Raw genomic sequence first — 12279 nt, 5'->3', positions numbered from 1 at the left:
AGAAATCATCAGGCATGAATGTTAGATAGCATTTTGATAGATTTTTACATTACAACTAAGACAAATTGGAGATAAACTCCTCAATCTTGGCCCCTACTTCCTCTGGTGCCTCTATGCAGTGCCAATGTCCTACTCCAGGCAAAACATGGATACTCTTTGCCGAGCCATCACATCCCCATCTACCGCAAATGTCAATCTCTGATACAAGGACTATGGGGTGAGAAATTAGAATATTAACTTACTCGTTTATAATTTTATGCGCATCAGGCACAGGACTTGTTTTGTCTTCCTCGCCAGCCAAAACCAGCACTGGACACTTGAGGTTGGAATACACAGGCAGCTCCGCCTTTGCAATGGCCTGGCACAACGCGTTGTAACCATCTGGCTTCTGAGATAGTAAGAGAGTCCTGATAAACGCCTTGTGAGTCAAGGTTGCTTTTGAGCCCGTAGCAGCGAAAGGAATAGTTTTGGCCATTGGCTCCATTCCATCTATCACAAGTCATTTTTTAGCAAACTATTTCGTCTTGTAATTGATAGAATTAACTGACCCTTTTTGACTGTCTCAATACGAGCATTGAAGATATCTGCCATTGCAGGCTTGGGCAACACAGGTCCAATAAGGACAGCTCCGCGTAGGCGACACTTGGAGGCTAGGATGGGCACAATAATACCACCCATCGAGTGCCCAGCAGCAACAACATTTTCAGAGGGAATTTTGAGCCCTTTCAGTAACTCTTCGACATCACTAGCAATAGTTTCGAATGTGGGAGCTTCGACTCCGGGTGACAACTCGGATTGGCCACTTCCTAAAAGTTGTTCAGTATCGTATTATGGCAAACGTGTGATTCAACTTACCATAGACATCCAAGGCAACTGAGCTATATCCAGCAGCTGCAAGACTGTGCATCACAGGTATGTAAAACGAATGAGATGATCCCAGGCCATGGATGAATACCAGTACTGGGTCAGAAGTCTTGGGCTCTGTCTCAGCGTCTACGCGAGCGTAGAACAGCTTCTTGCCTCTCACATCAAGGAAAGGCATAGTTTCTCGAAGTTGGTTAGATAAAAGGCCGATGAAGTAGTAAGATGAGCCCAACGCTTAGTCCTGGCTCACGATATATTGTGCTGAGTCTGGATACTATGTGTTGTCAACTGAAATGCCTCAATGGTTCTAGCGTTGGCCACTGTAAAGTTCAGTTTTACTGTCGGAAGCCGGGTGAGAGGTCCTCGGCAATGGGGTCAGCCGAGCTTAACCACTGAATGAATTTGACTTTGTAAAATTATGGGGACTATGAGACAAAAAGTCATCCATGACATGACAAGACAATATTCCTCTTACATTCCAAACTCAGGCTCGAAATACTACAATATTGTAGTGAACAAAGCTTTCAGGAATTTATCGTTGGAAATTGAAAAAGTTGTCCTCATACAAAAACTTCTTTCAGCAAGCACGTCACAGGATCATCCAAACCCAATACTCAGTTTAGCCAATCACCGCTGAAACGCTTCAACATGGGCAGCATCAGTCATAGCGGCTACTCCTCCGTGGAGGAGAGCAAACGAATCTTTAACTATCTATGCGATCAATTCGATGAGACAGCTTTACCAGCTGGTGTGAAGGAGCTTAGGGATAGCATCGAGTTTTCCTCAAGCCGGGATGCGCCATACTTTCCTATTCCCTTCAAAGAGACGGAGACAACTGCGGCTTTAAAGGCAGTCGAGGGTGCCGTAGCTTGCCTATTAGCAGGTTCAGCTGCCGGCGAGTCTCAGACTAGGAAGATGAACATCAACTTGGAGAAGACAACGGCTTTCCTTTGTCAAGCCTACATGGCCAAAGTCGGCGGTCTCGGAAAGCTCGATCCTGGTGTCAAGGCCATGCTCAAAGGTCAGTATCTAAACTCTTGGCGAAGAAGAAAAATGTGAATTGACAGTGATTAGACACCGACTTGCTGCAAGCGCAATCCAACCAATATCGACGCATGTCGGCAAATCTCTATGAGACTAAAAACCCCGGAGAGTACTACCACATCCATGGATCTCTAGAGGCCTCAACAACCTTGAAAATGATAGGTCTAGAGCCTTATAGGCCGGATTTGCAGACTCACGAAAGCATAGTGGATACTATCGAGCCTGCTGTTCGAAAGTTCAGCATAGAAGAGCTTGAGACCATGAATGCTGCTAATCGCCAGGCTGGAGTGCCTGCTTTGAAGCACGAGGACTTTGTCAAGACAGAACATGTAAGTGCTTTTCCAATTCTCAGCCTCAAAGATGACGAAGCTAATTGTTTGATCAGGGCAAGACGAATATGGCCCTTCCACCATGGTCGGTAGAAAACCTGGAATCTGAGACACCCAAGTGTCCTTTGAACCAAACCTCAGAGCAGCCTAAAAGAATTCTGTCAGGTATCAAAGTTCTTGAACTCTGTCGTATCATCGCCGGGCCCATCATAACACGTATCCTCGGCGAGTATGGCGCTGATGTCCTCAAGATCACAAGCCCTAACCTGAGTGATGTGCCCTTCTTCCAGGTGGATGGAAATATGGGCAAGCACGCTGCTGAGCTCGATCTCAAGTCAGCTGAAGGGAGAGCCAAGTTTGAGGTTCTCCTCGCTGAAGCAGATGTCGTGGTTGATGGTTATCGTCCTGGTGCTTTGGAGAAGCTTGGCTATGGAGCAACAGCATTGACCAAACTCGCTAAAGAGCGCGGCAAGGGCTTCGTCTATGTGAATGAGAACTGCTTTGGTTACCAGGGCGAGTGGGCAGGCCGTCCTGGCTGGCAACAAATTGCCGATTGTGTAAGTCTTCTGCAATGAAGCGATTTGGAAGATGAAAACTGATGTTATTGTAGGTCACTGGCATCGCTTGGGAACAAGGTCGTTTCATGGGTATGTCGGAGCCCATGGTTCCTCCTTTCCCTATTTCAGACTATGGAACAGGGTGCATGGGTGCCATCACTGCATTGATAGGCCTCTACCACCGAGCAACCAAGGGTGGATCGTGGCACGGAAAGGCATCACTTCTTCACTACGATCTCTTGCTTTTCAAGGTCGGACAGTATCCTGAGGAGATTAAGGAGAGGTTGAGGAAGGAGATTGGCCCCGACTTCCTCGCGTTGCGACATGCGCACAGCGTTGATCAAATCTCGGGGACGGCGCTGTTGAAGATGAGGGACACATATCCGGAACTCTTTTCAAGCGACAAGTATGTTGAGAAGTGGTACTCTAATGCTTACAAGGCTGAAGTTGAGGCTGTACCACCAGTGGTGGAGATTGAGGGCATTGATGTTGGATTCAGAAGAGCCAGTCGTCCCAATGGTGCAGACGAGCCAACATGGGATTTTGGTCATGAGCCGGACCACAAGCTGTCCAAGTAGCTTTTGACAATTAAGCATCTATTTAGCATTAACTTTAAATGAGTCAATACGCATATGACATATATTAGACCAATCGATTCACATTCCCACAAAAGTATTACCGTGTGATAATAGCCCGTTCCGGGACCATGTTTCGAGAAATGTCCGGACTTGACAACGGTGATTTGAAGCTACAGCGCTAAAACCTTGTGGCCCCGGCAGTAGCATCCACTAAAGGCTCTATTCTTCCCGGCATCGGCATCGGGGTCCGTTTCTCGTCCTTCACTGCATACATCCGATCGGAATGTCCCGACATCCGAACGGACATGACACTATGATCGGCCGTCTTGCCTTCTACCGAGCCTCGCAAATGCAATCATCATGTCTGTGGTTGGTCAACAAGTGAACCCCGCAAACTCACTGTAACTGTGCATGATGGTCAGCCGAGGGGTCCCTTAGCCGCACCTTGTTCTGACTATATCCGAATCGAACCATTCCATGGGATCCGTAAGCTGACTACGAATTGCGGGGTCAAGTCATCCGCTTGACACCATCTCTGTATCAAATCCAACTCCTGAGAAGCCCTTTATTAAAGCCTCGACTAGGGAATTCCTCTTTTCATCGAAACCATCCACACATCTCTTGCTTTCGTAGACATACAACCTCAATCGCCTCCTACTACACCACACAACACATTGATCTATCATACACAACAACATAGCAAACATGTCACCATCAGCTGAGGCAACCGGCGGAAATGCCAGCGGTGCTCCCAAGGAAGAGGGTCTCGGTCAAGCCTTCACACAGCAGGTCATTGACTCTTTTGGCCCCAAGACTGACCCAAGACTTCGGGAGCTTATGTCCTCGTTCATCCAGCACATGCACGACTTTGCTCGTGAAACACAACTCACTTGCGATGAGTGGATGACGGCAGTTAACATGATCAACTGGGCTGGTCAAATGAGTACCGATAAGAGAAATGAGGGACAATTGATGTGCGACGTCATTGGTCTCGAAAGGTATTTTTACTGGACTCTCGTATCTCAAGATACACTGGCTGACCATTTGAAGTCTCGTTGACGATATCACACACCGTCAAGCAGTAAAGAACGGTTTCTCTGGAACCGAAACCGCTATTCTGGGACCTTTCTGGCGCCAGGATACTCCCATTCGCGAGAATGGCACCACCATTACCTTTGATACTCCCAGCGATGGCAAGGTCGCTTACCTGTACGGTACTGTGACATCGGCAACAACGGGAAAGCCCATCCCCAACGCCTCTGTCGATGTTTGGCAAGCGTCCACCAACGGTATGTGGCCAAGTCATAAATTTCCTCAACCCGTACTGATATCCCCAGGTCTATATGAGCAGCAAGACGATAAGCAGGTTGAGCACAACCTACGTGGAAAGTTCATTACAGATGACCAAGGCCGTTACTCATTCTACTGCCTGCGTCCTACTCCTTATCCCGTATGTGACATCTCAAAGAGCTGTTTCAATACCAGTAGACTTATCATATTTCTAGGTTCCCCAAGATGGCCCAGCAGGCAAGCTTCTTCAAAAGCTAGACCGCCACGTCTTCCGTCCCGCCCACTTGCACTTCATGGTAAGCTCATATGTGATCCAAATGCAAGATTGTGATACTAATATATCACAGGTTATTGCAAAGGGCTACAACTCTGTTGTGACTCAGATCTTCGACTCTGACTCTGGTTATCTTGACAATGACAGTGTCTTTGCCGTTAAGGATAACCTAACAGTGACTTTTGTGCCACGAAAGGGAGATCCCCAAGCCGAGTGGGAGTTGGAATATAACATGACCCTCGCTACAGAGTAGATGTTTGTTTGTGTTTAATATATTCATAGCGTTGTTTATTGGACACATTTATCCAAGGGAATCTTTTTAGTGCTATCCCATGTTGAGCTACGACAGAGCCATGACTTAAAATGTGTCAGAATCACTATATCAGTGAACAACTGAGATATACCTAGTATTTACATATATTGTATTTGATTTTTAGAGTTTATGGAGTCAGCCACAGATAAACAAGTATGTATAGACAAAGAATAGTGCAGCCTAACAAACTGTTGATTTCTTAGGTTGAGAATAGAGACTATCTTAGACTTGCAACTTATTGTATATTCCTAAATAAGATTTCAACACACTCCTCTGTGCAATAGGCGTTGAAGATATTTTAACGTATGTTTAAGGGGGATACCATAATCCCATGACACTTTTGACCAAGTCCACAAAACTTACCGTGGTGCTAGAAGCGCGTCCTACGAGTGAAACTAGATGCTAGAAAAGTATTTTATATTCATTTATAAGCATAAATGAAGAGGTTGCAGATCATATTTTAATCAAAATGGGAACCCTCAGCTGTACCTACTAAAAACGATACCGTGTTTTTGTTTGTTGATGCTCAGCTTGGGTGTCTACGTGATCCTCTGTAGTACTCTCTGGTGGGAACCATTTAGTGCCCCAACAAAAAAAGGCCGATACAACGCTTTGCGGAACATAAGGTTGCTTCTTCGAAAAAGATAAATAGCCATCATCATACGGATAGTGACTACTGATGTCAAGGATGATTCCATAGCATTGAATATTTACTGTGCTAACCAAATATTTCCTGGTTTTCGCTCTCTGTGCTTGGGAACAGGGTAGGTACCCTACATTTTGGGTTCTGACTAAAGAGTCCGTGACTGTACAACCCGCAAATTACCAATTAAAACATCAACAACGCCAACTGCCGATGAAAAACGTAATGATAATGGTGTTTTGATGCAACTAGATGATTATACCTTGGATGTTTTTGGAAGGCGTGTTAGATTCGGAATAGTGAACCGGAAGTCTTCGGTCTAGGGAACAAGAGATTGACGAGACTGATTGGTGCGTCGACCCGACACGTGACCGGTTGCCGGATCACCGTCCGACCCACCAACGGCGCTGAGTCCGGGGCTGTCAATTCAGGTTCATGATTGGCTGGGGGAAAGATGTTCCGCTCCTAGATAGGAGATATGGCCAATAGGGGACACCTTGTTGGCAATACGTGGTTCGTCCACTTGGTCTTGGCTCATATGATAACGATAGCAACCTCGATCTATAACATTTCAACACACCGCAGTTCAAAGACATAAAGACGAACCCTCACAATTTCCAGCACCCTCAATGAGTCGCGCTGGGTTCAAGCAGCTTTCGCTGTTTCGGGCGTCAAAGCAATGCTTATCGACTCGATCCCTAGCAACCATTGCGAGGTGGCCGAACCACAATGCAGTTGCAAGGTCAGCACCTGTTTCTGCAACCAAGCTGAGAGCTCGACCTTTCAGCACAACACGGCCCCGACGAACGCAAGATGAAATGGAGGATGAATCAAGCTCATACAGTGAAGCTGATCATGAGCATGCTGTCATTTCCACATTTGATCTCTTCTCCATCGGCATTGGCCCTTCCTCATCTCACACCGTTGGACCCATGCGAGCTGGCAACATTTTTGTCAACGATCTTATCGAGGCCAATCTACTCCCCAAAGTCAACAAGATCCGTGTTGCCATTTATGGAAGTCTTGCCCTCACTGGCGAGGGCCACATGACACCTTCAGCTCTGTTGCTGGGTCTTGAAGGCAACGACGTGGAAACCGTTGATACCGCATACGTGCCCACCCGCTTTAATGACATCAAAACTACCAAGAAGATCTTTCTCGGCCGCGGTCTAGCAGCTGATGGATCAAAGGGTAAGGAGATCGATTTCGACTACGAGAAGGAGTTCATCTGGGAGTGGGGACGCAAATTGCCCCAACACAGCAACGGCATGCGATTCACAGTCTTTGACAAAGAGGGCTACGTCCTCGCAACCAACGACATGTTCAGCGTCGGAGGCGGCTTCGTCGTCAACGGTGCTCTCAGCATAGCACCCCAACAAACTCTTTCTCCAAATGACCCCGCGCAACTCGAGGACCCCGAATTGGAGTCGGCGGCCCATCCGGCTGATTTGGCCGAAAATTTGTACTACAAGGAGATTCGGCGCTCCGATGCCGCAGGGGATCGCAGGACAGGTTCCGAGGTCAAGGCTCTAGACGAAGCCAATGCGGGACCGACAGCTCTCCTCGGAGAGTCAGCTGAACCAACCGGACTCTCTACAGACGTCAAGTCAGAGACCAAGAGCACCAGCTCATCGCCGCATCCGCGGTATGCATTCCGAGATGCCGCTAGTCTACTTTCTCTATGTCGCAAGCACAACCTCACCATCGCTCAGCTGGTCTATGAGAACGAGAAGAGTCTGGGTTACACGGATGAGGACATTTATCGCAAGATCTTTAAGATCTGGGGCGTCATGGATGCCAGTATTCTGGAGAGTGTACAGGCGGCCCCTGGAACAAAACTCCCTGGATCTTTGAAGCTGCATCGACGAGCGCCCGCGCTTTACCGTCGCTTGACCCGAGGACTGTACCCTTCATCTACTGCGGATACATCTGCTGCTCAGCTTGAGCACAAGTTCTCAGCACCTGACCCCAACATTGGTGAGGATGGCGCTTCTCCGCAACCTGGCGCTCTTACTTCGCCATCAGGTATTCTGAGCGCTTCGCCACCAGACAAGTTTGTGGCTGGAGCTCTCCGAAAGCGTGGACCTCCACGGATACACGGTTCTTTGACCCATCCTATCGCTCCAGCTCCATCGCGCAGAACGACATTCCCAACCATGGATTACCTCTCCGTTTATGCCATTGCTGTCAACGAAACCAACGCTGACGGTGGCCGAATCGTCACTGCGCCCACAAACGGTGCCGCGGGTATCATTCCTGCTGTGCTCAAGTACACGACTGAGTTCATCAGTGATGATCCTGAGCGAGATATTCCCACCTTCCTGCTTACAGCTGCTGCGATCGGTATGCTTTACAAGCGAGGTGCAACTATCTCTGCTGCCGAAGGAGGATGCATGGCCGAAGTAGGTGTTGCCTGCTCTATGGCTGCCGGTGCCTTTGCAGCGTGTATGGGCGCCAGCCCAGAGACCATTGAGCAAGCCGCCGAGATTGGTATCGAGCACAACCTCGGACTGACTTGTGATCCCATTGGTGGTCTTGTCCAAGCCCCTTGCATTGAGAGAAACGCGCTGGGGGCTACAAAGGCTATTTCCAGTGCCAACTTGGCCCTGAGTAGCGAGACAGGTACTCAGCGAGTGAGACTGGATGATGCTATCCGTGCGATGCGTCTGACAGCCAAGGGCATGAGAAACGAATTCAAGGAGACGAGTTTGAGTGGACTGGCCACAAGTGTTCACATTAATATTCCCGTCAGCGTCCCCGACTGCTAGACGGAACTTGTATTTAGCGAGCGAAGTTATCCAACGAAAAATAGATAGTGGGATTTTAGAATAGAAGAGAAGGTTCGCTCTTTGCATACTCCGTAGCGGTTAGCTCAATCGCATTGTGGCAGGCGGGTTACTAAAAAAACAGGGACTTAAAGGAGATTAGACGAAATCATTAGTCCACTCTTAGGCCATATATACACTAAGAGTGATCTAATATTTATTTCAGCGATTAAATCAGTACCAGTATCACGTGTTGAACGTAAGCACATAATGCGGAATCCTCGACGCGCAAAAACGTAACTTCATGCAGCCATCATGTACAATCAAGAGAATAATGCTAGTGGCGAGTTGGAAGCCGATCAGCCTGCAGAACATTCAGAAGCTATTTGCTCATGCTGTTTCGACCTAAACGCTACTCTTGTTGATTCTGATAGTGCTGACGTTAAACTTGATCAAAGCGAATTCGTACTATCGATACTTCGCAATGCTGCACAACTCAGGGCAGCCGCGGCTGGCGGTTGTGAAAGCTGCACTGTTATGATCAGAGCTCTCGAGTAAGTCATGCCGTCAAGATGCATCCGTGCGCCTTAAACCGTAGATCAAACATCTAATGCGCGAAATAGATACCATAATCTGATACCCGCGGAAGCGTCTCCTTCCGGTCTCGATGCACCTAAAGACTTTAACCTGCTAGGTCAAAGCAATAATAGAAGTGTTCGACTGAGACTCCGACTTCCAATCGGCCAGGGAAACCCAGAGATATCTCTCAGCAGCCCCGGGCTACCACAAAGATTTCTCCAGTTCTATACCGACAAAGGTATGTGGTCTCAACTGATATTTAGTATCTGCCTAACATAAAAAAAAGCTCAAAGACGATCATGGAAGACCATTAAGCCTATGCCAGATATTTGCACTGACAACTTATCAAGGCAAGGGCTTGTTTTTATCAACGCTTGTCTAAGGCTGTGTCAGGAGCATCACACCCATTGCAAACAAGACGATCTCAGTTTACCATCGCGTCTTTTGGATATCGGAACTGGTGATGATACTCACGTGCGTCTGATCGAAACACAAAATGTTGAAAACGCGAAGTACACAGCACTAAGTTATTGTTGGGGCAACGATCCTTCTATAAAGACCATAACCGGGAACCTGGAGGATATGAAATCTGGGATCGCTCTTGAAAAGTTACCCGCGGCCTACAGGGACGCAATAGCACTGACCAAACGGCTTGATGTGAGGTACATCTGGATAGACGCGTTATGCATAATCCAAGACTCACAGAAGGACTGGGAAAGAGAATGCTCCAAGATGGCTGACACGTATACAAACGCCTATGTCACCATTGCTGCTGCATCTTCGTCATCTGTGACCAATCACTTCTTAAAACCACAGCTCCGTCCGCCACCAGAGATATCACACCGCGAAAGGGAAGCTTTCACCGCGATTCTGTCGGACGCTAGTGGCAAAGAGCAGGTCTCAGTCAAAGCGAGGCTCATGCAGGCGACCGGCGCCCACTGGCTGTGGCAAGATTCCGGCAATGATGAGCAGCCACTCATAGAGCCTCTCACTCAGCGAGGCTGGACTCTGCAGGAGAAGGTTCTTTCGACACGATTCCTTTCAATATCTTCAATGGAGATGGTCTGGACATGCAAAGAGCAGATATTCTGCGAGTGCGGTTCGAGGTTGAATCATCAACGCGAGTTTGGTCGCACACCACTGAGTCAGATTTCCCGACGCGATGAAGCATTCAACTTTTGGCACAAAATTGTTGAAAACTACTCCAAGAGAAAACTCACGCAATCTGAAGACAGACTCCCAGCGATATCTGCCATAGCAGCCATGGTGCAAAAGAAGGTAGAGTCAGAGTATATCGCTGGACTATGGGCTGGCAATATTGAGCTTGATCTTCTGTGGCATAGAGCTGAGCCAACACGGGCGCCCGCAGCCAGCTCGTGTTACATTGCGCCGAGCTTCAGCTGGGCCTCGATTGCGGGCGAAATAGATTACATGTGTTTTCGGAACGGAAAATGGCCGTATGAAAAAGCTACAAAGGTTATTGAAGTCACTTCGGAAACTGGGCCTGATGCGCCGCTTGGAAGAGTCACTAGAAGCAAGCTTGTCTTGCAGGGTCCCATAGCTACGGGGCACGTCGAGCGACAAGACTCGCATGGTTGGTTCGTCGTACGTATTGGAAACGCGCGTTTATCCTTTCGCCCAGATACTATCCTTTCAACAACGGCGACAGAGGGTGGATCAGAAGTGTCAGTCTGCAGAAGACCCATGGAGCATGGCAGGGAAGAGCTCAGACGTTTACTAAAGAGGCAAGATCCGACGGGAAAACACAAGTCGGAGTCTGTGTCTCATCGAATCAAGATTCGTTGCTGGGTGCTGAGACTTGGTACATATTCTATTGGGAGACGGGGAGAAAAGGAACATGAGTGGTTGGTGTTGGGGAGGTCAGAGACTGAAACGGAATGTTTTGAGCGGGTTGGATGGGGGTTGGTAAAAAGGCATGAGGAGGAAGAGGTGTTTGCACAAGAGACAAGGACGATTGTAGGATTAGTGTGATTGAAATGAATAGTTTGAGAGATGGTAGGGTTAAAAAAGACGTTGTTATGATGGCCAGCTGCTATAGGTACGGATACTCTGTGCCTACCCTAGGTATCGGAGTATTCAGGCGAGTGATCAGGTAGGTGGAAAAGGCAGACGCCAAACCGTGGGATTAGCAGAGAAGCAACTATCTAGACGAATAAGCCCCCACCACCCGCTGAGATTGTTATCACCAAAGTGGATCGTCATGCATAGTTTGACAGGGGAATGCGAGGCCTGTTAGCCTGTCTGGCCCCAGGTCACAACGACATGAGAGAATGGCGATCGTGGACCAATTGACAAAAAGGAGCTACGGGTGACATTTTGGTGCATAGATACATTTTTGGTGGGAGCTGAAACTGAACTAGGGGGGTGTGAGAGAGAGACCAAGGAACTTTGTTTGTGGGCGACAGAAAGAGAGAGAGAGAGAGGTGAGGACAGTAGAACAGATCAGACCAGGGCAGGCAAAAGTCTGGGCACCTAATGAAATGACTATTGGAAAAAAGCAGTATCCACATTTTACAGTCCATGCCTTGTTGATCGGAAACTTGAGCCAAGCCAAGCCAACAACCCCCAAGCCCAAATCAATGACAGAAAGGAGACAACCAACAGAGAGAGAGAGTGAGAGAGAAAGCATGTCTCAGTCACAGTCACAGTCCAATCCGTGCGGGGTCATCAGCTAATACTGCTAGAGAGTAGGGAGGGTAGCTAATGTGTAACATTTTATTCTTTTTCGGTTGGTTGCACTTCTTTCATTAGCCTTTTTTTTTTAGTTTCTCTTTGCTTTTACTCTAGCCCTTTCTCTCTCCCTGCCGAAGAAATTTAACCTTTTCTAGGTATGTATGTGTGATTAATTAATTACTACTCTGTCCCCTCCCCTGGTATGCCGTATGCCGCCCTATACTGTACTGTGTGTGTGTGTGTGTGTGTGTGTGCTGTGCCATACCGCTGCTTTTTGTTTGCTGCCGTCAGATCTGTAGGCTTGTTAGGCTGATGCTAATGCTAATCCTAATGCTAATGCTAATCCTAA

The 12279-nt window shown here is 47.9% G+C and overlaps 5 protein-coding genes across 5 annotated transcripts; 4 read left to right on the top strand and 1 right to left on the bottom strand.

Annotated features, from left to right (window-relative positions):
• Window positions 1–55: 55 nt before the first annotated feature.
• Window positions 56–1042, bottom strand: FGSG_12397 (uncharacterized protein; the record flags this gene model as incomplete). The annotated part of the gene is made up of 4 exons (XM_011323730.1): window positions 56–179; window positions 243–489; window positions 549–806; window positions 856–1042. The coding sequence occupies 4 exons, from the start codon at window positions 1040–1042 to the stop codon at window positions 56–58; spliced, it is 816 nt and encodes a 271-aa protein (XP_011322032.1).
• Window positions 1043–1512: 470 nt separating this feature from the next.
• On the top strand, window positions 1513–3372 carry FGSG_03666 (uncharacterized protein; the record flags this gene model as incomplete). Its single annotated transcript, XM_011323729.1, has 4 exons — window positions 1513–1885; window positions 1939–2237; window positions 2294–2794; window positions 2848–3372. The coding sequence occupies 4 exons, from the start codon at window positions 1513–1515 to the stop codon at window positions 3370–3372; spliced, it is 1698 nt and encodes a 565-aa protein (XP_011322031.1).
• Window positions 3373–4077: 705 nt separating this feature from the next.
• FGSG_03667 (uncharacterized protein) lies at window positions 4078–5209 on the top strand (the record flags this gene model as incomplete). The annotated part of the gene is made up of 5 exons (XM_011323728.1): window positions 4078–4370; window positions 4423–4661; window positions 4710–4822; window positions 4878–4958; window positions 5010–5209. The coding sequence occupies 5 exons, from the start codon at window positions 4078–4080 to the stop codon at window positions 5187–5189; spliced, it is 906 nt and encodes a 301-aa protein (XP_011322030.1). The 3' UTR covers window positions 5190–5209.
• Window positions 5210–6710: 1501 nt separating this feature from the next.
• On the top strand, window positions 6711–8660 carry FGSG_03668 (L-serine dehydratase; the record flags this gene model as incomplete). The annotated part of the gene is made up of 1 exon (XM_011323727.1): window positions 6711–8660. One exon carries the CDS (start codon window positions 6711–6713, stop codon window positions 8658–8660), a length of 1950 nt encoding a protein of 649 aa, XP_011322029.1.
• Window positions 8661–8972: 312 nt separating this feature from the next.
• On the top strand, window positions 8973–11228 carry FGSG_03669 (uncharacterized protein; the record flags this gene model as incomplete). Its single annotated transcript, XM_011323726.1, has 3 exons — window positions 8973–9211; window positions 9281–9474; window positions 9523–11228. The coding sequence occupies 3 exons, from the start codon at window positions 8973–8975 to the stop codon at window positions 11226–11228; spliced, it is 2139 nt and encodes a 712-aa protein (XP_011322028.1).
• Window positions 11229–12279: the final 1051 nt, after the last annotated feature.

This window comes from Fusarium graminearum, chromosome 2, assembly GCF_000240135.3.
Source record: "Fusarium graminearum PH-1 chromosome 2, whole genome shotgun sequence".
Lineage (NCBI taxonomy): Eukaryota > Fungi > Ascomycota > Sordariomycetes > Hypocreales > Nectriaceae > Fusarium > Fusarium graminearum.
The sequence above is the reverse complement of the archived record's forward strand: the minus strand, read 5'-3'. Positions and strand labels throughout refer to the sequence as shown.